Source organism: Hylobates moloch, unplaced genomic scaffold (genome assembly GCF_009828535.3).
Source record: "Hylobates moloch isolate HMO894 unplaced genomic scaffold, HMol_V3 SCAFFOLD_22, whole genome shotgun sequence".
Taxonomy (NCBI): Eukaryota; Metazoa; Chordata; class Mammalia; order Primates; family Hylobatidae; genus Hylobates; species Hylobates moloch.
In genome coordinates this window covers 19,799,905-19,821,418 of record NW_026652297.1, presented here as the reverse complement: position 1 = coordinate 19,821,418, position 21,514 = coordinate 19,799,905, and the positions used below count along the sequence as shown (strand labels likewise).

General features: G+C 38.7%; 2 protein-coding genes across 4 annotated transcripts in view; one reads left to right on the top strand and one right to left on the bottom strand.

Moving 5' to 3' along the window:
- The window catches only part of COL6A6 (collagen type VI alpha 6 chain), a 111,772-nt gene extending 99,617 nt beyond the window's left edge, over positions 1-12,155 (top strand). The window contains exons 35-36 of the mRNA XM_032143569.2: positions 1,527-1,620; positions 11,704-12,155. Of these exons, the coding sequence (XP_031999460.1) occupies positions 1,527-1,620; positions 11,704-11,899 (290 nt within the window). The 3' untranslated portion in view covers positions 11,900-12,155. The remainder of the gene's footprint in view (positions 1-1,526; positions 1,621-11,703) is intronic.
- A 2,901-nt stretch (positions 12,156-15,056) lies between these two features.
- The window catches only part of PIK3R4 (phosphoinositide-3-kinase regulatory subunit 4), a 68,177-nt gene continuing 61,719 nt past the window's right edge, over positions 15,057-21,514 (bottom strand). For all 3 annotated transcript variants that reach the window (XM_032143567.2, XM_032143568.2, XM_058433521.1), the window contains exons 16-20: positions 20,767-20,898; positions 18,017-18,117; positions 17,501-17,589; positions 17,143-17,251; positions 15,057-15,987 (exon numbers count right to left, since the gene is read on the bottom strand). In XM_032143567.2, coding sequence (XP_031999458.1) covers positions 15,817-15,987; positions 17,143-17,251; positions 17,501-17,589; positions 18,017-18,117; positions 20,767-20,898 — 602 coding nt within the window. In that variant the 3' untranslated portion in view covers positions 15,057-15,816. The remainder of the gene's footprint in view (positions 15,988-17,142; positions 17,252-17,500; positions 17,590-18,016; positions 18,118-20,766; positions 20,899-21,514) is intronic.

Genomic DNA, 21,514 nt, shown 5'->3' with positions numbered 1-21,514 from the left:
GCCAGAAAGAAGAGCTGAGGAAAAAAAGAAAAAAAACGGGGATGGGGTCATTCTGAAGAAAGGAATCATAAGGCATTTGTAAGGGTAAAAAAAGTACACCTCTAAAGACGGATAAACTTGTAAACAAACTCTCATCAGGCAAGAACTTGGAAGAAGTCTTATGATGGAATTTCCTTCCTCACTCCCCCAAAATTCTTGGTAGTGTTTCATGGGTTATTAGTCAAATTATATTATTAGATAAAGGGCACCACCCCACCCCCCAACTGAGGAAAGGTAAAAAGATGTTTTAAGAAAAAAGTACTTAGGGTACATGAGAGATACATAAAGTGCTTTGGGAAAACTATAACCATGATGAAATTATACACCATTCTTCTAGAACTTAGATCTATAAATCTTCAATCTTTAAAATGTAACTATAAAAGTACAAGTCAAGAAAGACTTTGCATAATCATGTTCAAGTCTACATGCTTAATTCCATAGCAGGCTCACAGACTTGCACTAACGCATTCAACATTAACATATATTTACTAGGGAACTTCTCTGAGCCACTCACTGTTCTGATGCTGGGTATCAAGGAGTGACCACAACAGTCTTGGTTACTGACTGGTCTTCTGGTCTAGCTCCCTCGCTTTGTGGCTCTTATTTAAATATACTGTTATAATAGAGTTGACTATCAAGCACAGTCCACATCAAAATCAACACATTTTCTAAGAGAAAACTGCTAACAAACCATCTGATACTTAACACAGATAAAAAAATTAAAAATCAGGTGTACAATAACAGAAGCATTACACAGTCTTAGGCCATTCAGTCCAGAGCACACAGTCTTACCTACAAAAGCAGCTCTGGAGACAGTGTTGGGTCACAGTCCAGGACAAACTGGCTACTTATGATGACCCTGGGTGACCAGGAAGAGATCTAGTTGTGCTTGGCAAATCTATTTGATTTACTGCTTCAAAGAAATATATGATACATTTTTAAGAATTCCCATCAAAAACGGCTTTTAAATCTTTACATGGTATAAAAAGAGGCATGCTTCATTGTTATGAAAAATTAATACACTTCCAAATGAAATGAGCCACTAATGAACTGAACCCAAGATGTTAGTGCTATTGTTGCTGTTGCTAGTGATTCAAAGATCATAAAGAAAATGTCTTTTTCCCTTTGCATTTTGATATTTCAAAGAAGCAAATAAATAACTACTCTTGTTAGTTTATATCAATTAAAAGCCAGACCATTAGGACAGGCTCATGGTATCTCCTCTAATGGTTGACCCGCTTTAGCAGCTAAGAGGATCTTACTGAAAAGTCAGTTGAATTCACCTATAAATTCAGAAGGGATGTGTTTTCTAAAGTCAGTTTTAAAGATTCCCCTGAGAAATCTGCTTTCATTTCATGTGATCACCTTAGTTGGTATTTTTCTTGATGGCTATTTAAAACAGTAAAGTAGCACTTTGTGTACAGAGCAGATTTCAGTAATGTTAACAGTCATGAATACAAGACTTATCACAGACTTTTCTCTTCTAGGTGCAATCAACAAATATCCACCAATAAACTTAAAAATAAAGTGCAACAGACTTAACTCAATAGATCCAAAGCAGCCCTCACGACCGTTCCGAAGGTATTGTCTGCTTGGTGTTACTTGATAAATGAAAATGCCCCCTGCTTTTCTTCTATTTTCCTCCTCCTTTTCTTGCTTTTCTTCCTCCTTCATCTTATTTGGACAAAAATCTATTGCTACATGATATTAAAATATAATTTGAAGGAACAAGAGATAACTTTTTCAAATAACCATGCTGATCTGAAAAACAAATTGCTTTTTTTTTTTTTTTAATGGAAAAGCTAAGTGTTGAAATAAAACACCCAAATGGGACACCCCAGTGACAATGAGCATGCCTGATAACCACACTGTGGTTTCTAAATACCTTTAAAAGGAACCAGGGTTTCTTAGAGAAAGTCCTAGTTCTAGATTGCCCCAGGGAAGGTACAATATTAGCCTGGAGAAACTTGTTATGCCAGAAAGCAAGAAAATAATTAAAAACCAACAATGTCTTTTCAAAAGGACAAAGGAGTCATCTTGATGGGATTCCCACTGGCCTAATTTTGAGTAAGTTGAACGTTAGAAAGTATAAAGATAATGAATTATAACACTGAATTTTTAAAATCCGCAAGTCTATATAGACACCTCCAAAAATGGAGGAAGAGAGAAAAGGTTCTTCTTTATACAAGAATGCTAGCTAATAAATGGAGAAGGAATGGTGGAATTAGAAAATCACCAGTTTGTGGTTCACAATGTAATAACAGTGTTAATAACAAATATAATAACTGATCATTACAGGGTGCCAAAACCATCGCGTGACAGGTTGTCGGGGGAACAGGCTGTTTAAACAGTCTCACAGAACCACTCACATGTTACTTATTAATTACAAACAGGAAAATGTGCCTTTTCATGGTGAGATCTAGCGTTATGTGCCTCCTGAGGGGATGCAGTGGGAGGTGCACAACGTCACCTAAATGAGCGTCTTGGTGGACCTCAGATAGGATGTTTAATCCAAGTCTAATAATGAGGAAACCATTGGACAATTCCAGAATCTAGAATGTTTTTCAGAACACCTTGCCAACACTGTTTATAGGATTCATATCATGAAGAATAGAGGGACGCGGGGTACTGTTCTAGAATGGGAGACAAATGAGACAAAATGGCCAAATGTAATTCTGTGAAACTTAATTCGATCCAAGATTGGAAAAAAGCTAATATAAATGATACTTGGGGAACAAGAGGGAAAATTTGAGTATGAACAGTATGTTGGATGATATTACTGAATTAATATCAGTATCCTTGTATGTGGTAGTAGTATCATGTTTTTATAAGAGAATGTCTTTGTTGAGATAGGTATGCTGAAGTACTTAAGAGTAACATGTATGATGGCTGCAGCCTACCTTCAGATGGTTTTCCTAAAGGGAAGTAGGATAGGGTATGTGTGTGAATGAATATATGTGTACATTATATACATATATACATATAAAGAATGGCAAGACAGTAACAGTTGGATAATATAGGTGAAAGATATACAGGTTATTTATGATTCTGTTCATTCTAATTTTCTGTGAATTTCACAATTAAAACTTGTAAAACTTAGTGAAAGAGTAAACAGTAATAAATGTGTCTGAAGAGAAACATAATGAACTATAGAAAATGCTGAAATAGAATGCAGAGATGATTGAGAATTTTAGAGACAAAATGAAATGGGAAGATCTAACCTATATCTAACTGGAATTCTAGAAAGATAAAATAGAAATAATGAGAGCCAATATTCAAAGACATAAAGAGATTATCATTTTCTAGAACTTATGAATGACATGAATTCACAGATGAAGAAAAAAGATATAACAGGCAAGCTAAACAGAAAGCAACAGTTGGACATAGTATGGGGAAATGCAGGACACCAAGACAAAACTTAAAAGCAGCCAAAAAGAAAGGGCAGATCATCTACAAATAAATTATAATTAGGCTGGTAGGTGATTTATCAATTCTAACAGTGGAAACCACAAAACTATTGAATAACTTTAGTGGAAGAAAATTTTATCAACTTAGAAAAACTGTCTTAAGACAATTTAGACTTAAACAATAGTTTACTACAAAAAAGTCTTTACTAAAGAAACTTCTACAGTATGTACTTCAAGAAAAATAAAAAATAACCACAGAAGAAGGGAATGAGATGCAAGAGGCAATAGTAAGTGATAAAGTTTGTCAGTATTTAGTTAAATCTAAACAAATGTTTTTCTTGTTTGTGAGACAGAGTTTCACTCTGTCACCCAGGCTGGCGTGCAGTGGCACAATCTCAGCTCATTGCAACTTCTACCTCCCAGGTTCAAGCAATTCTCCTGCCTCAGCCTCCCAAGCAGCTGGGATTACAGGTGTGCACCACCACGCCTGGCTAATTTTTTGTATTTTTTAGGATAGATGGGGTTTCACCATGTTGGCCAGGCTGGTCTCGAACTCCTGGCCTCAGGTGATCCACCCGCCTCAGCCTCCCAAAGTGCTAGGATTACAGGCGTGAGCCACCGCACCTGGCCTAAACAAATGTATTTTTAAGTAATATATCTAACTTGTGGGATTACAGAAAAGCTGTACTTGTTAACAAAGCTATGAAAATAAAACATTTCACCTGGTGGTTTTAACAGAAAAAGTTCTAAGACTATAAATATTAATGAATATTTTTGATTTATTTAAATATGAGAAAAGACATCAAACAAAAATAATGTATTATTAAAAAATGAAGGCTTGGACTTTAAGGAAAGAAAGGTGTTACTAAAAAAAGGGTAGTAATAATGTAAGTCACAGGGAGATAAATGGAGTTAAAAGATTTTAGGAGCTTGTATCATTTGGGCCAGGGCTTAGGCTATTGAAAAACCTGAGATGCTTAAAAAATGCATAACAAATTTTAAGGGCACACATGAAAAAGAAAAATAGAAATTAGCTAACTACCAAAAATCTAGTGAGGGAAAACAGGATAAAAAACAACAATGTAATAAATATTTTAAAAAAATAAAAAGCCAAGGAAGTTTCTTTAAAAAGGCCAAAAAAAAAAAGACAAGTAGAAGGCACAAAGACAGCAGAATCTAGTCAATTTAAATATGTGAGTAATCACACAAAAAAAACATAGATTAAACATGCCAGTTACAATCAGAGATTGATGGATTTGATTTTGAAAACAAAATAAAATGCAGCTTCGGCTGGGTGCAGTGGCTCATGCCTATAATCCCAGCACTTTGGGAGGCCAAGGCAGGTGGATCACCTGAGGTCAGGAGTTCGAGACCAGCCTGGCCAACATGGTGAAGCCTCATCTCTACCAAAAATACAAGAAATTAGCCAGGCGTGGTGGTGGGCATCTGTAATCTCAGCTACTCGGGAGGCTGAGGCAGGAGAATCGCTTGAACCCAGGGGACAGGGGTTGCAGTGAGCCAAGATCACACCATTGCACTCCAGCCTTGGGGACAAGAGCAAAACTCCATCTCAAAAAAATAAAATCCAGCTTCAACTGCTTTCAAGACACACATCCACAATATAAGGAAATGGAGAGGCAGAAAGTAAAATGATGGAAAAAACATACCAGGCAAATATATCAAAAATAAAGGTAGAATAGCTATATTTATATCAGATAATATATACTTTTAAATAAAACCATTTTGTAGAATAAAGAGGACGACTACATGATGACAAAGTGTTCAATTTATGAGGAAGATAAAACTTTTAAATTGATGAGGGTCATAAAATCTTAAAATATACGAAAGAGAAACTGAAAAACCGCAAGGAGAAATTGTCATTGAACCATCAAAATTCGAGATTTCAGTATACTAGTTTGAATATTGATAGGTCAAGCAGACAAAAATTAGTAACGATATAAAAGATGTAAACATAAGTAACAAATGATTTCATAGAAACATGAAGAACCCTGAACAGAAAAATTAGACATTCTTCTGAAAAACATATGCAATATTAACAACTGTTAAATCAAGATGGAGTGTTTACAAGTGCTCCTTGTGCAACTTCTAACTTATAAAGCAAGTGTCAACAAATCTCTGAGAACTGGTGTCATACAATCTACATTGTCTTACCGCAATGCAATTAAGTTAGAAATTAATAATATTTTAGGCTGGGTACGGTGGCTCACACCTCTAATCCCAGCACTCTGGGAGGCTGAGGTGGGTGAATCACCTGAGGTCAGGAGTTCAAGGCCAGCCTGGCCAACATGGCAAAACCCCACCTCTACTAAAAATACAAAAATTAGCTGGGCGTGATGGCACACACCTGTAATCCCAGCTACTTGGGAGGCAGAGGCAGGAGGATTACTCCAACTCAGGAGGCAGAGGTTGGAGGGAGTCAAGATCATGCCACTGCACTCCAGCCTGGGCAACAGAGTGAGACTCTGTCTCAAAAATATATATATATATAAATAAAAATAAAATATTTTAAAAACCTATACATTTTAAAGGGAATAAATAAATAATGGGACAAAAATTATAGTGAAACCTTAAAAATACTTAGAACTGTATAACAATCAAAGTGCTATATGTCAAAACTTGTAGGATGCACCAAAAGTCATGATTTAGGAAATTTTATCTTAATTCTCATGTGAGAAAAGTTATTTAAATTCAAGAAGCTAATGAGCTAAGCACTGATCTGAAGATGATATATATTTGAAAAAACAGACTATGTCCAAAGAAATGAATGAGTAGAACTTAATATTTTTTAAAAATTAAGATAGTATGAACAAAGGCAAAAGTCAGTTCTTTCAAAACTTAAGAATGTGCACATATATTGTATCTTTAGCACGTATGAATATTACTTTTTAAAAATTAGAAATAAGTGAAATCAAATGGGAGTGTCTTTATTTCTGTGGTAAATTATTCTGTACAAACACACATATACATTACCCAGCCACCCACCACAATCAAATGTGCACCAGCACCTGGAACCCACACTTAGGCAAATACCTTTGGTGATGTGCCTACTTTTATTGTGTGATGTGTGCATTTCTGCATGGTGATCAAGGCCAGGGAGGCACTCCTAATGCAGAAGCCCCAGCTCTGTCACCTCTGAGAAGCCTCCACCTGGAATCTCTTGCTTACCTTGACAGGTGAGCTGTCCAGCAGCAAATAATTCCTGAAGTCAAGCCTAAAACAGGCCTGTGAAGTAAGTTGAAGGAGAGCAGGGCTCCCCCTGCTGCAGGTGTCTGGCAGCTTGGAAAAGGGACATAGACAAGATGCTGTGCATGTGACTCTTGCCGAGGACAGCATCTTTGGCATGGAGGGTACATTAAAGCTGGTGTTAAAGCAGTGTTTTCACTGAGTCAGGCTAAGTGCTACAAGCTGGTTAGCTTGCACAAGGCCTGGGTGCTCAGTAGGCACAGCACTTGGGGTTTAGTGCTCTACAGTCACTATTAATGTTATTTTTGAATTTGAGTTTTACAGTGAAGTCCAATGGGATAATAAAGCACGTGTTGGGGGAGTTGGAACCTAGAGACTTGGTTCACTTGCCAGTCAACCTCCCTCCACTTCCCCAGGACTGGTTCTCACAGACCACTGTGTACCTCCCAGCTCCCTGGGGTTCCCCCACCCCACCCTATCCTAGACTGGGAGGCTTAGGGTCAGTTATGCTCCCACAGTCTTGGGACAGGGAAGGCAGTGGCCATCCACCCCAAGCTGGCAGTGCCACGCTGCATTTGTCTTTTGCCCACCTACATCTAGGCACCCAGCATGTCCCAGCAAAGAGGCTGCAACACTCTAGAGCAAGTTTGTCCAATCTGTGGCCCACAGGCTGCATGAGGCTCAGGACAGCTTTGCATGTGGCCCAACACAAATTTGCAAACTTTCTTAAAACATGAGATTTTTGTGTGATTTTTTTTTTTTTAAGCTCATCAGCTATCGTTAGCGTCCGTATATTTTATGTGTGGCCCAAGACAATTCTTCCAGTGTCGCCCAGGGAAGTCAAGAGACTGGACACCCCTGCTCTACAGGATCACCCCTCTGCTGTAAGTTAGGATGGCCAGCCAAGGGAATGGGGGAGATGCCTGGCTCGACTTCTGGCTGTTGAGAAAAGGAACTCAACAGCTGGCCACACACCAAGTAAAGGGGATGGGGAAAGCTTATTGAATGACAAATAGAAAGCTCCATGGTAGATGGAGAGATCGCAGAAGGAAGAAAGCTTTTTTCCCTGCTTTTAGACTTAAGGGCCTGAATTTGCATTTTGCTGTCAGCTCTCCACATATGTAGCCAGCCACGACTGCTACAAGGACACATGTGGGAGCCAACCTATGCAATTAAAAGGCATTTTTGAAAACCACTCCGACCATGCTTTACGTTTGCAGAGAAATATGAGTGGGAAGAGGGGATCCACAGTGCTTTTGGACAGGAAGTTTCTTCCTCTTTTGCCACACTGCCCCAGATTCACTGGATGCTCAGCTTCTCCTATGCATTTGAAATGGTGAAACGTCAGCAAATGGCTGGGGCATCAAGGAATTGAGACATGAAATCCATACCACTGTCTGTGCATTCGCCAGGCCTTCTCTAAGTGACCAAAGACTCTAATCAAAAGTTATGAGCCACACAGCTGCTTCTGAAACTCCTTACCTGAGCCATTCAAGAGAGGTGAGGCAGAATTGAACACACAGGATTGAGGGAGATGAGAATACCTGCCAGGGACGAGGTCTGGATATAAAGATGACTCATCAGGTCCTTAGAATGACTTGCATAGGAATGAGGTCATTCTGTGAGATCATGAGAAATACATGTAGAAGCTGGTGCTTATCAGACAGAAAAGGAGCTGAATCAAACCACAAGCTACCAAGGAGACAGATGGCCCATGAGGGTGAGAGAGCAGGGCACCCTCTTTATATAAGCACTTAGATCTACTCAGAAACAATAAAGGCAGAAAGCCACCTGTTTATTGCTTCATCCAGCCAGGGAAGAACCTGTGTCAGACTTTAAAGCAGTGACAGGCCAGAGCCAGAAAAATTGAATTGTAAAAATGGACACAATCACTATTTCCATTTGAATAATGCATCTGTTATAATTCCGCTTTCCAACGTACGTTTTCTGGGCACACCAAATGTAAAAGAATTCTGGAAATAGAAGCAATCTTGTCTGCATTTTCTATTTCAGTGCATCCAGTCAACTAATAGATGCAGCATGGCTGACTCTTGAATATCTGCATAGATGGAGGAATCTACACAGAGAACTACAATTAGTCCCACCTAACCTTATCTAGAATTTGTCACATCCATCTTTCCACAAACTTTACTGGAGCTGAGAAGTTGCAAAATAGATGATTTCATTCTTTGTCTTGACAACCTATTGGAGTTACCAATCAGCAAAGAATTATTTGAACAATATACAGTAGGATAAAGAGAAACAAAGTCTTATAATTCTCAAATTGAGTAATCAAGTTTTTTTTTGTTTGTTTTTTGGAGACGGAGTCTTGCTCTGTCACCCAGGCTGGAGTGCAGTGGCGTGATCTCAGCTCACTGCAACCTCTGCCTCCCGGGTTCAAGTGATTCTCCTGCCTCAACCTCCTGAGTAGCTGGGATTACAAATGTGTACCTGGGATTACAAATGTGTACCTGATGACACCCGGCTAATTTTTGTATTTTTAACAGAGACAGGGGTTTTACCATGTTGGCCAGGCTGGTCTCGAACTCCTGATCTCAAGTGATCCAACTGCCTCAGCCTCCCAAAGTGCTGGGATTACAGGTGTGAGCCACCACGCCCGGCCCAAATGATTTTTATTAAGTGATTATTGCCAGGTGTGGTGGCTCAGGCCTGTAATCCCAGCACCTTGGGAGGCCAAGTAGGGCAGATCAGGAGGTCAAGAGATTGAAACCATCCTGGCCAACATGGTGAAACTCCATCCCTACTAAAAATGCAAAAATTAGCTGGGCGTGGTGGCACACACCTGTAGTCCCAGCTACTCGGGAGGCTGAGGCAGGAGAATCGCTTGAACCCGGGAGGCAAAGATTGCGGTGAGCCAGGATTGTGCCACTGCACCTCCAGCCTGGCAACAAAGCAAGACTCTGTCTCAAAAAAAAAAAAAAAAAAAAAAAAAGTTGGGTGTGGTGGTGGGCACCTGTAATCCCAGCTACTCGGGAGGCTGACGTACAAGAATTGCTTGAACCTGGGAGGCGGAGGTTGCAGTGAGCCGAGATCGCGCCACTGCACTCCAGCCTGGGTGACAGAGCGAGACTCCATCTCAAAAAAAAAAAAAAAAAGAAATTCAAAGATATGGTATTAATGTTCAACCTTTTGAGAATAAAAATATTTGAGAGGGGAAAAAAGATAGCAATATCATGCTATACAAGCACTTACAAATTTAACAATTTTTTTTAACAAACATGGGGAGAAAGATAACAATAACTAAACCTCCCATAAAAGAAAACAAAGGACCTAATGGAAAAGGCGGGGAGGTGGGGAGAGGTGCGGGGCAGGAGGAGGCAGCGTGAAGGGGCTGGGGAAGAGTCTAGTAAAGATAAGACCATGAAAACAGCGTGCTTCAGACCCAAAAGAATGCCCTTCCCATGATCAGTGGAGCCATGTTCTATGCATACGATCGTCACTTTGGGGAATTTGAGTTCATAATGTTCACTCTGCAAGATAATAAGGAAATGCTGGGATGGCGCATGGGTGGCTCACTCCTGTAATCCCAGCACTTTGGGAGGCCAAGGCAGGAAGACTGCTTGACCCCAGGAGTTCAAGACCAGCCTGGGCAACATAGTGAGACCTCAGCTCTCCAAAAATAAAACAATTAGCCAGGTGTAGAGGCACATACCTGTAGTCCCAACCAATCGGGAGGCTGAGGCAGGAAGATCACTTGAGCCCAGGAGATCTGGGCTGCAGTGAGCTGTGATGGCAACATTGTACTCCAGCCTGGGAGATAGAGTGAGACCCTGTCTCAAATAAATATATATTATATATACAACTAGTCTAGGGGACTTCAATTGTTGCTCACAACAACAGAAGTTATTTTTCATTCCCATTTTACACCTGAAGAAACAAGGGTCACTCTAGTTAAATGATTTGCCCAAAGCTGCTCAGCTAGGGGCTGGAATATAAAAATGTAAGAACGTGTTTGAACCCAAAACTCTTTCCACAACGTCCCTGTAAAATAGGATTGTCTGAAACGGCTCCCTTTTTATACTGGCCAATACAGTAGCCACCAGCTATATGTGGTTAATTAAAATTATATTTCAGTTCCTCAGTCACACTACATTTCAAGTGCTCAAAAGCCACAGGTGGATCATGGCTGCCATATAGGCAGTACAGATTCTAGGACACTTCTGTCAGCAGAGGTTTTTTCAGACAGGCTCTAAGTTCTACTTAGCACTTGGCTTCCATGATTCCCTGATTTCTCAACCTGTCCTGCAAGCCCTTCCAGAGTCTGACTCCAGCTCCTCTTTACTGTTGGGTTCCTCGTGACTCCCAGCCAGGCTCTTTCTGTGCCTGTCAGACTGGGCTCTATTTCTATGTCCCCCATTGTACTAACACCATGCCTTCTATTAAGCAGATAGTAAACATATAGATGGATGGACCTATGGAAGAACGGAAGAGATGAAATAAGGGAATACATGGCATACATTCATGCTTTCATTAGACAAATACTTACTGAGTGACTGCTATGTGTTAAGCACTTTTAGGTTCCTGGGATTACTATAGTGAACAGACAAGATCTCATGAACCTTCTGTCTGGTTGGGTGGAAAAGTGAGGAACAGATCATAAAGAAGTTTACAGGTAAATAAAAGTTCAGATAGTGCCAAGTGTTATAAAGAAAATAGCATGATGTGCTGAGGGACTAGAAGTAGGAGTGGATCTGGGAAAACTACAGATATGGTGGTCTGTGATGAGGTACCATTTGAACCCAAATCTAAATAATCAGAAGGACCAACCATAGGTAGAACTGAGTGGTACATATTCCATGAAGAAACTTTGCTGCTGAAATAATACTTTTGCATACTTTGATGAGATGAATCATTTGTCAGCTTCTGATATATGAGCCAGTGTAAGTACCCAGTTTAATTTTAAAATTACCCTGGAGGAAGGCTGCAACAAGGAAAATGGGTGAAACAATTAATTTAGTAAGACAGATTAATATGTAGTCTATTAAAGCTGAAATGGCATTTATCTTCTATGATGTTCTCTTTTGTTGTATAGCTTTGTTCCTGGACCACTTAAAGCTACCCTCAAAGAAGATGTATTACAGAAGGCAAAATTTTTTCAAGACAAAAAATATCTTTCAAGAGTAGCAAGAAGTGGCAGAGATGATGCTATTCAAAATTTTATCAGAAGCACCTCCCATACCTTTAAGAATGGAAGAAGGATAGAAAGTGCTCCCAAACGACATGATTAAAAAAAATGCTTGAACAACTTAGCCTTAGGAAGCATGGTAAGACTCTGGACTTAAATAGTAACTAAATCTGCTGCCAGAACTCAAGCGACAGTTTGTAGGTTGTCAGGTGACTTGACCCCCTGCATTCATTGGTATTAAGATATATCTTGTTCATTTATTTGACCACTCCTGACAATTCTAGCACTCTACGACTGATATGTCCAAGAACTGTTTCATTAGAAGACAGAAGAATGAAAGAAGTGTTTTGAAAAGTTTAACGGAGATATAATTTGAAGGTAAAATTTATATGATGTATGCATAGGTGTACATGGGTCAATGTTAATCCTTTTATCTCTGTCCAGTTCATTTTCTGCAAACCCATCCTCCTTTCCTAATTTAGTAATGTCTAATGCTCATCTTTTTAATCAAAGTTATTTTTTAATGTTTTAAGCTACTCCAGAATTTACCCTAGAAATGGATGCTGTTTATATGTCGTATTTTTTTTAAATTTGACCTTCTATTCCATTTAAACACACCACTGTGGGAGTTGTTTGCTTGGACTGATGAGAAGAGGGTAATTTTCTCCATCTCTAAATCCTCCTAAACTCACTGAAAAACTCATTAATTCCCGCAGAACATAAATTATTGCTTTTGAGCTGGAAGTTTTCTCTTCATTAGGAAGCTTACTGCCATTTTGATGGAGCTTGAAGCCCCCATTTTGATGGACTTCTAGTCTGTCTTTCCTGTTATGGTCATTTATTAATTTTCACTAATCCATATATTCTTTAGACAAGGAGAGTCAAGACACAACTTGTCATAGATAAAGCTCTGAGTTACTTTTACCCATCAGGTAGCTGTTTAGTCAACAATAAACAACACCAAAACAGGATTGGCAGAGCTCTTAAAAACAGCCTTAAATACACACTGAGTTTAGAAAAACGTAAGAAAATCATTGTTTTAATCTACAAATTCATAGGCAGTTGCAGAGATGCAAAAGAGATCAGAGTAAGTTAAAGTCGGAAAGGTTTTATAAAAGTATTGATGACTGTGTCCTCATCTGCATTTTTGTTTTTATGATAGGGCTGATATTTTCAACAACGAAACACTCCAAGTATTATAGCATTATTTAATTTAAACACAATGTTCAGACCTTACCTCAGTCTAAGAGCTGGCTCCACAGTTGGTAGCAATGGCCCTGTTAGGCAGACTGTCCCCCTCTTTGGGAATGGAAAGAAGCCCTGCCTGAATGCATGGAGCAGATGGATACTGACACCAAGGACATTCAGATTTTCTTTCCTATACCTATTTTCATAAAATTTGGAAAGAAAAGCTATCCACAGTATTTTTTTAAAACCACTTCTGCCATTCTTACTTAGGGAAATCCAGAGATAGCACCTCATGTCTTCAGAGGAGCAAGAAGTTCAAGGAGTTAAATGTCACATTCACATTCATACTCAGGTAATAGAGAAGAATAAAACATATCAGGTTTGCTTCATCTATCCTAAGTGGTGCTTAGGGGTTCAGAAAAAATGTTTCAAGTACAGGAAATTAATGAGCAATATTTATGATGTATTTTAATAAAAGGGATTCTTCTAGTTAACTCTGAGTTAAGCACAAACTCCTTTCTTAATTGTTGGAAATACCATTAAGATGTATTTGTCTGTTTTTCTGCATTGGCAAGTAAAGAACATCAAATATTCCCTTGGTGAGATTATTTTTAGCATTTTGGGCCATTTTTTGAATCACTAATAGGTGAGAGCTCTAAAGCATGCTGCAAATAGAAGTTCCTTTTTAAAAATCCCTAATATTAGTATTTTCCCTGATTTACCTCTTTCTCCTAAAAGTGGAAACAGCAAAAATTAAGTTGAATATAAATTTAATAAAGCTATATTTAACCCAAGAATCACACAAGCAGGATGCTTCTTGGTTTAAAAATGTGAATTAATTGACTGTAAAGGAACTGCCTCCCATTATCTCTGCACTGAGCTGTGAATCAAACTTTTGTTTTTTTTAAGTAGAGGTCAAAAGGAGATGCAACTTTAACACGGCATCAGATTGTAATACTTAGAATTCAACCAAATAACTTTTTTTCAAAACTGGGGCTTTTCTGTGGGGCAAGGGGACAGATAAGAACGGGTGGTAGCAGGAGATATGGGGAGAAAAGGATCATATCTCTGTCAGCCCACTCCATTTTTTTTTCCTTGGCACTTCCCACATTTATCAGTCTTACAGCTTATCTAATGGCTCCAGGCTGAAGTCCAATCTCAGCATTACAGTTTATATATCAAAAAAAATTTTCCCCAACCCCCTGCAGACTCTAAATCTGACTTAGTAGCTAGAAACCCTGTAAATATGGTCTTAGCAGACAGACATTAAGGGAAACAAAGGCAAGGCAACATGACAATGCCAAATTTGCAATTTCTACTAATCCACTAAGCTATCAGGCCTAGTTGGTCCATCATTCCTAACTTTGACATTTCTGAATGACTGGCATTTTCTGACAGTTTTGTTGTTTACCTGTCTAAAAACTAAGTACAGTTGGCTCTGTATCTGTGGGTGTTCCACATCCATGAATTCAACCATGGATAAAAAATATTCAGAAAAAGAAGGATGGTTGTTTCTGTACTGAACATGTACAGACGTTTGTCTTTTCATTCTCTAAACAATAGAGTATAACAACTATTTATATAGCATTTACAGTGTATTATGTATCACAAGTGACCTAGAAATCAAGTATATGAGAAGATGTGTGTAGATTATATGCAAATACAACATTTTGTATAAGAGACTAGAGCATCTGTGGCTTTTGTTATCCTTGGGAGGTCCTGGAACCAATGCCCCAGAGATACCTAGGGATGATTGTATTGAATCATGAAACTAGATATATGCTTTGTAAACTATATGTACTGTAACTTACATAATTATAAAAATATAGAAAATTCTTAGAGTATTTCTAAGCAAGTAGGCTCTTCCCTTGGCTGAGATTTTTATAGACTCATATAACTAATTTTAAACTAAAATATTCTGAATACCATAAACCCTTCTGCAAGTGGATAAGAAATATGGAGAGAGTCTGTCTGCAAATAGTAATTCATAACCTTGAAGGGTTTTATCTTAGTGGAAAAGACCAATTTTGGCCTTTTAAAAATGTATATTTTTGGTGTAATTTTAACTTTATTTTTCTTTTTCATGCATTCAATAGTCTATACTGAATAAAAGCAACCTCTTGGGCCAAGTGTCAGAATTTATGGTACAGCCCATAAAAAATAATGATGGCCAAGAGGAGGCACACTTGTATAACTAATATGCAGGAAATCAATTCTACAGTGTTAAATAACTAATAAGACAGACTGTAAAACACACAAGAAATATTAGAGCAGAAAGAGCACAGTATTTAGAGTCCAGAGATTTGGACCTAACACCTGGTTCTGTCGCTGATTCCTTGTGACATCGAGTCCATTTCTTCACCTTAGAACAAATGCTGCTGGAGAGATTATTCCTCTGCTTAAATTTACCATTTAAAAATACCACCAAAAACACAAACTCTTAGGATGCATGAATACCGTTTAACTGCTTTGAATAGCATTTTTAATACCAAAAATGTGTTTATACTATAATAGCTTACAACCTTTTCAACCATCTTTTTCAATACAAAATAAACATATTCATTTTCATATTTTACATTTCTCACCTTTGTAACATATACAATAAAAATCCCAGACATTGTTGGCTGGCTGATTCTTGCAAAGAGATGCATAAGTAAACTAGTCAAGTACATCTTTCTTAACCATGTGGGTGTCATTTAGTCATGAAACGGTAATATAGAGACATAATTTTGAAAATTAAGCAAATGAATCTGTTCTCTAGAAATGCCTTTTCTCTTGAGTTATAGTAGTATATTTATAACTTTATTACAATTTATACAAATCAGTAGGTTTTTATTTCCACACCTTCACAATCCCATCTCTAGAAGCAGTTACGATGAAGCCCTGTGTTGTCTGGAATGTGGCGACATCGGTGATGATGTCGTGATGTCCCACGGGCAGGGACTCTGGGCCCCTTCGAGGGGTGTCATCACTTGGTCCTACTTTCTGCTTATTCTGAATTTCCTGTTTGGTGATTAAAAGTCAGGGAGCAAGCCAGAAGTTAAAAGTCTGTACCACATTCTTCCTCTCATTAGTAGTCTTGCTTCTGAGATACTGTTGTTGTATTTAAGTTAACACCTTTTGTAGTCATGCTTTCACAAATACACTGAGCAAAAGGAGTAGAGGAGCCAAAATGACATTCTAGGGTCCTGGTCATTGGATTTCATGAGTAGCCACTTATAAATATGGAAAACTTATTTTAGGTCAATATTCTGTGCATATTAACTTTTGCCAACATCAAAAGAAAAAAGGGATAGAATATAATTAAAAGAGGTATAGGCCAGGCGCAGTGGGTCACGCTTATAATCCCAGCACTGTGGGAGGCCGAGGCGAGTGGATCACAAGGTCAGGAGATCAAGACCATCCTGGCCAACATGGTGAAGCCCCGTCTCTACTAAAAATACAAAAATTAGCCGGGTGTGGTGGCACACACCTGTAGTCCCAGCTCCTCAGGAGGCTGAGGCAGGAGAATCGCTTAACCTGGGAGGCAGAGGCTGCAGTGAGCAGAGATCATGCCACTGCACTCCAGCCTGGCGACAGAGCAAGACTCCGTCTCAGGGAAAAAAAAAAAAAAAAAAGAGGTATAAATGACCAGAATATAAAAAATAAATACATAGCAGATGTTCTACCACTTCTAAAGCTCATTAATATTTGTCATGAAGGAAGCACACTTTCATTTATAGAGCACCTACTTTGGCCCGGGTGCTAAAGGTATATTCTCTCACTTGAAGTTTTTGCCTGAGTCAAGAATACAAACTTTATAGTCCCAAAGCCAGGTTTGAATCCCAGCTTTCTGTTTGTTTACTAGCTGTGTGACCTTGAACAAGTTACTTAACTTCACTGTGCCTTTTTCATTTGTAAGAGGATAATAAAAGTGCTTCCTTACAATGTTATAAAGTACATACTGGTCATTTGAGCTATTACTTATATGCACTTTCTTTATGCTTATTTTACCTTAATAAAAGTTAATTTTTTTAAATACAGAAAATTCAAGAAAAAATAAATTTCCTAAATTCAAAGTACTCCTCGCTTGGTCAAGCCATTTGTTTTAATCAATTCTGTTTACAAAAGCCATGTTTGTGCTTACAAAAGGTGAAAGGAATGAAAAGAGTACAGTACCTGGACAACTTCAGTGCCTTCAATTATTTTCCTGTAGTAGGACACAGATGGGGAACTAGTACTTCCTGCAACAACATAGGACCTTTCTGGGTAAGCCAAGTCCCAAAACCTAGGGAAGAGGAAATAAATGATGACAATCTCTTTAGGACAATGGGAGGAACTAATAATCATTGGCTTATGTTTATCAATGCATTTTTTCTTTTGCGTTAGGAAAAGAGGTTTTCATAGAACAGCATACCATTGGTTACAAATAAAGTATTAACAGCTGTCCTTATAAGATTTTAAACATTACAGTGCCATCAGTATCTATAACAGCTTGTAAAAGTATCCATTTTATTCTTTTATTGAGATAGTGTACCTTATTTTCATATCTGAGCCAGCTGTTAGCAGGATAGGATTTCCATCTGCAGGACTACAGTAGATACCATGGACGCTATGAGGAGAAGGCTTAAAAGAAATAGATGTGGAGTCAAATAAAAGACATCCGTGTATTCCATAAATGATGGTGCTATTTCTAGAGGCAAGTTAACTGTCAGTAGCTTTACAAGCACCTGGTTACCTGAATAAATGAGAGATCAGTTATGTATGCCCTATCTACTTCAATCTGGCCTTTTCCTAATTATGCTAGATCTTATTGGGGTTCCAAAGAGACATCACAAGCGTTATGGGCTAGCAACTTATTTACCCAATAATGCAGAACACTAGCAAGGAAACACTCATGTAGCAATGGCCACATGATACTTGATGTTATTAAAAACCCAAATTTAAACATAACCCAAAAGCCCAACAGATACTAGGTTTGATTAAATGCCTGAAAGTACTTAGGATGTGGGGAATATAATATCATCCTTCACAGTAAAAACTGAAGTCAAACCTGTAATTCAGAAAGTGGTGGTGCACTGCTGGCCCAGAGAGTAAATCTTCTGTCACCAGTCTCCATGTCCCACATGGACACTTCGTTGTTGCCCTGAACAGCTAAAGGAAACAAAGGCCAGAATCTTGACTCACACAAAAAGAGTTGGGGAAGATTACAACAAAACAAATTGCAGTCCTGAGAGAAGGACAAACTTCTTTCTTTCAGGGGGAGAGACAATATAATATTCACTTAATAATATTTACTGAGCCAGTAAATACAGTAAATATTTTTACTATGGGCTAGTCACTGCGCTAGGCACTGAAGAAAAGATGGCAAACAAAGCAGAAAAATTCCCAGTTTCATGGAACTTCCATTATAGTGGGGACAACAGACAAAAATGCAAAGGCCCTTCTGAAGCAGGAGCATGCTTAGTTGAAAGAACAAGTCAGTGTGGCAGGAACTGACTGAGAATGGGAGATAAGCAGGAGAAAGGGCAGTAGTGCTGGTCATTTTCCATTTGCTGCTGTAAATCTGACCTGAATGAACCACATCAACAAGCTTCTGTACCCCCTCTGGCTGGGTCCACCAGCCTGTGGTAGGCTAAATAATGGCCCCAAAGGTATCCAAGTTCTATCCCCTGGAACCTGTGAATGGTACCTTATGTGGCAAAGTGACTTTGCAGATGTGATGAAATGAAGGACCTTGAGACAGATTATTCTGGATTACTCAGGGGGCCCCACATGCAATCACAAACCTCCTTAGGCAAGGGAGGCAGATTTGGCAGCAAGAACAGAAAGGAGTGTAACAATGAAACAAGATGCTATGTTGCTGGCTCTGAAGATGAAAGAAGGAGCCAAGGAATTTAGTTCTAGAAGCAGGAAAAGGCAAGGAAATAGATGTTCCCCTAGTGCCTCCAGAGGGAATACATGTCTGCTGCTACCTTGATTTTGGTCCACAAAACCCATTTCAGACTTCTGGCCTCTAGAATTATTAAAAAAATTAGTTGTGGTGTAACAGGAAACTAATACATGCCTATAAGAAACCGCAGCAGGAGATCAAAGGGAGGGAGGTAAGAAAGTCAAGTCATTCACATAAGGCTGGTCGTATCCCTCATCTCAAAGTCACTGCTCCTTTCAAGGTGGCCTTCTCTACTCCCTTCCAAATTCAGTAACCATGCCCTCCTCCCCTCATGCCTTCTACTGCTACTTTGCTGTTACCACCCCATATTACTGTGCTATCTTTTGTAATACCCCTACACCCAAACCTTTGTAAACAATTTTATTTGAAAATAAATTCTTAAATTATCCTACCTTGAGTGTGCTACTGTTTCCTGTTAGAATTCTAACTGATAAAGGTCAGAGAAGTGGCAAGAAGGCCGGTCCCATAAAGTCTTTTGGACTAAGAAGCCAATGGAAGGTACTGAGCAGAAGAAAACAATGGTCTTAAGAGGTACAGACAGAAGCAGGCTGTGAAGAAAATATCACATTAACAGAGGAAAGAGACTATAGTGGTTTGGACTAGGGAGATAGTGATGGAGGTAGTGAAGAGTGATCAGATTCTAGCTATACTTTAAAATAGAACTTACAGGACTGGCTAATGGACTGGAGGTGGGATGAGAAAAAGAATAGTCGAGGATAATTTCAGGCTTCTGCGAACCTAGCTGCCATTTACTGAGAGACCCATAGGAAGAGCGGGGTAGGAGGCAGTGGTGGAGACACTTAGTAAAGAGGAAATCAAGCATTCATTTTAGTTAGACATGTTGAGTTTACAATGGCTATTAGACATCTTAAGAGAGATTTTAAATAGGTATGAGTCTGAATAAATTTAGTAGTTAAAGCATGAGATTGCATGAGATCACACACAGAGCCAGTGTAGGAGAAGTGGTTGAGACCAAAGACTGGGTCCTGAGGCAGGCCACAATTTAAAAGCCAGGAAGATGAGAAGGAACTAGCAGATCAGGAAGTAGGAGAACCAAGAGAAATGTCCTTGAAACCAGGTAAGGAAAAGTATTTGAAAACAATGGAAATCAACTGATCAAATGAAAGTCAAATAAGAAAAGGGCTCACAGTAATAGCCTTAGAACTTGGCAACATGGTGACTTTGATAGCAGCAGTGTATGCGACGGACTATGTGTACAAGAAGGGACCACAAAGAGCCTAGAGGCAAGAGGGCTGAGGGAAAAACATAAGAATAATAAAAGCTATTATTTATCAAGCATTGTGTGCTACAGTATGTACTTTGCATGTTTTTTCTCAGTTCCCTATAACTCTACAAGGTAAGTATTTCTAACTACATATTAAAGATGAGGAAAATCAGTTTCAAGACTTGCCCAAGTGTCATGCCCAGGAGCCATACAAGAAAATTTGAGTGCCCAATGAAGCAAGGGAAGCTTTCAAGCAACACAAAGGAAGCAGAGCAACAAGAAATTGCAACAGAGAAGGATGAGTCAAGGTTTCTAACTTAGCTCTCTAGGAAGATGGTGGCAGCTGTAACAAAAATAGGGGACACAGGAGGAAGAAAAAAAGGATAGGAGATGGTGGTGGACAGTTAAGAATGGAGAGTAATGATGGTGACTGATGAGATCATTTTTGACATAATAAATATTAGATGACAGTGAGGTATCAATAGTGGCAACCTCCATAATCAGAAGAGAATCAAGCATTCAGTTCATATGTAAAATAAAACTAAAAACATCAGTTTTGGCAACAGGTTATTATGTACTTTCCAAGAAAATCTCCCAACACATGAAAGCCAGCCCTCCATCTTACCTGCAATCACCCAGGACTGATACAGAGGGTGCATTGAGAGGCGCCTGATTCGAGCCCTGGAAGGATGACAGTGACTTGAAATTGGCAACTGGAACCTCATGTCCCAACAAGCCATGGTACCACTGCTTGTACCTTAAAGAGAAAAAGCACAAAAAGATTACCATCTAATGATCAAAGTATATCAAGCTGCATTTATACAAATGGTAAATAGTATTAGCTTTTTATGAATTTATTTGAAAAATGCCTTCGTTACTTAAAAAAAACTTTTGTTCTCATGAAGCTGTCTCACCAGTTTCAAACAGTACCCCTTTGGTTGTTAAATAACTGAGATATAAAGTGCTTATCATGATGCTACTACTAATAATGTAAATTGAAAATGAATAATTTATTAGTTGCTGACATTGTTATTAATTGCCAAAGGCACCCACAAAAAACAAGCTATTGAAAAGATATAAAATTAATTTGGTAAGTCAAAATGTTCAGATTGCCTTAAATACCCTAAGATGTTTTACTGGTATTCAATGATCACCTTACCAATCCCAAAGTAGCAGCAGCTTTGTTGCTATCATCAGATTTCAATTTTTTCCATTTGCCCTTCCCTCTTAAACATTCTATAGACAAGTATGTTACATCCTTCTGTCCCTGTGCAGTTTATTCACACAAAAGGCAAAAAAATGCATTCCATAGAAACTATATAAAAAGTAATAAAGCAAAGGGCACACACTTAACAGTGTAACAAATGTTAAGT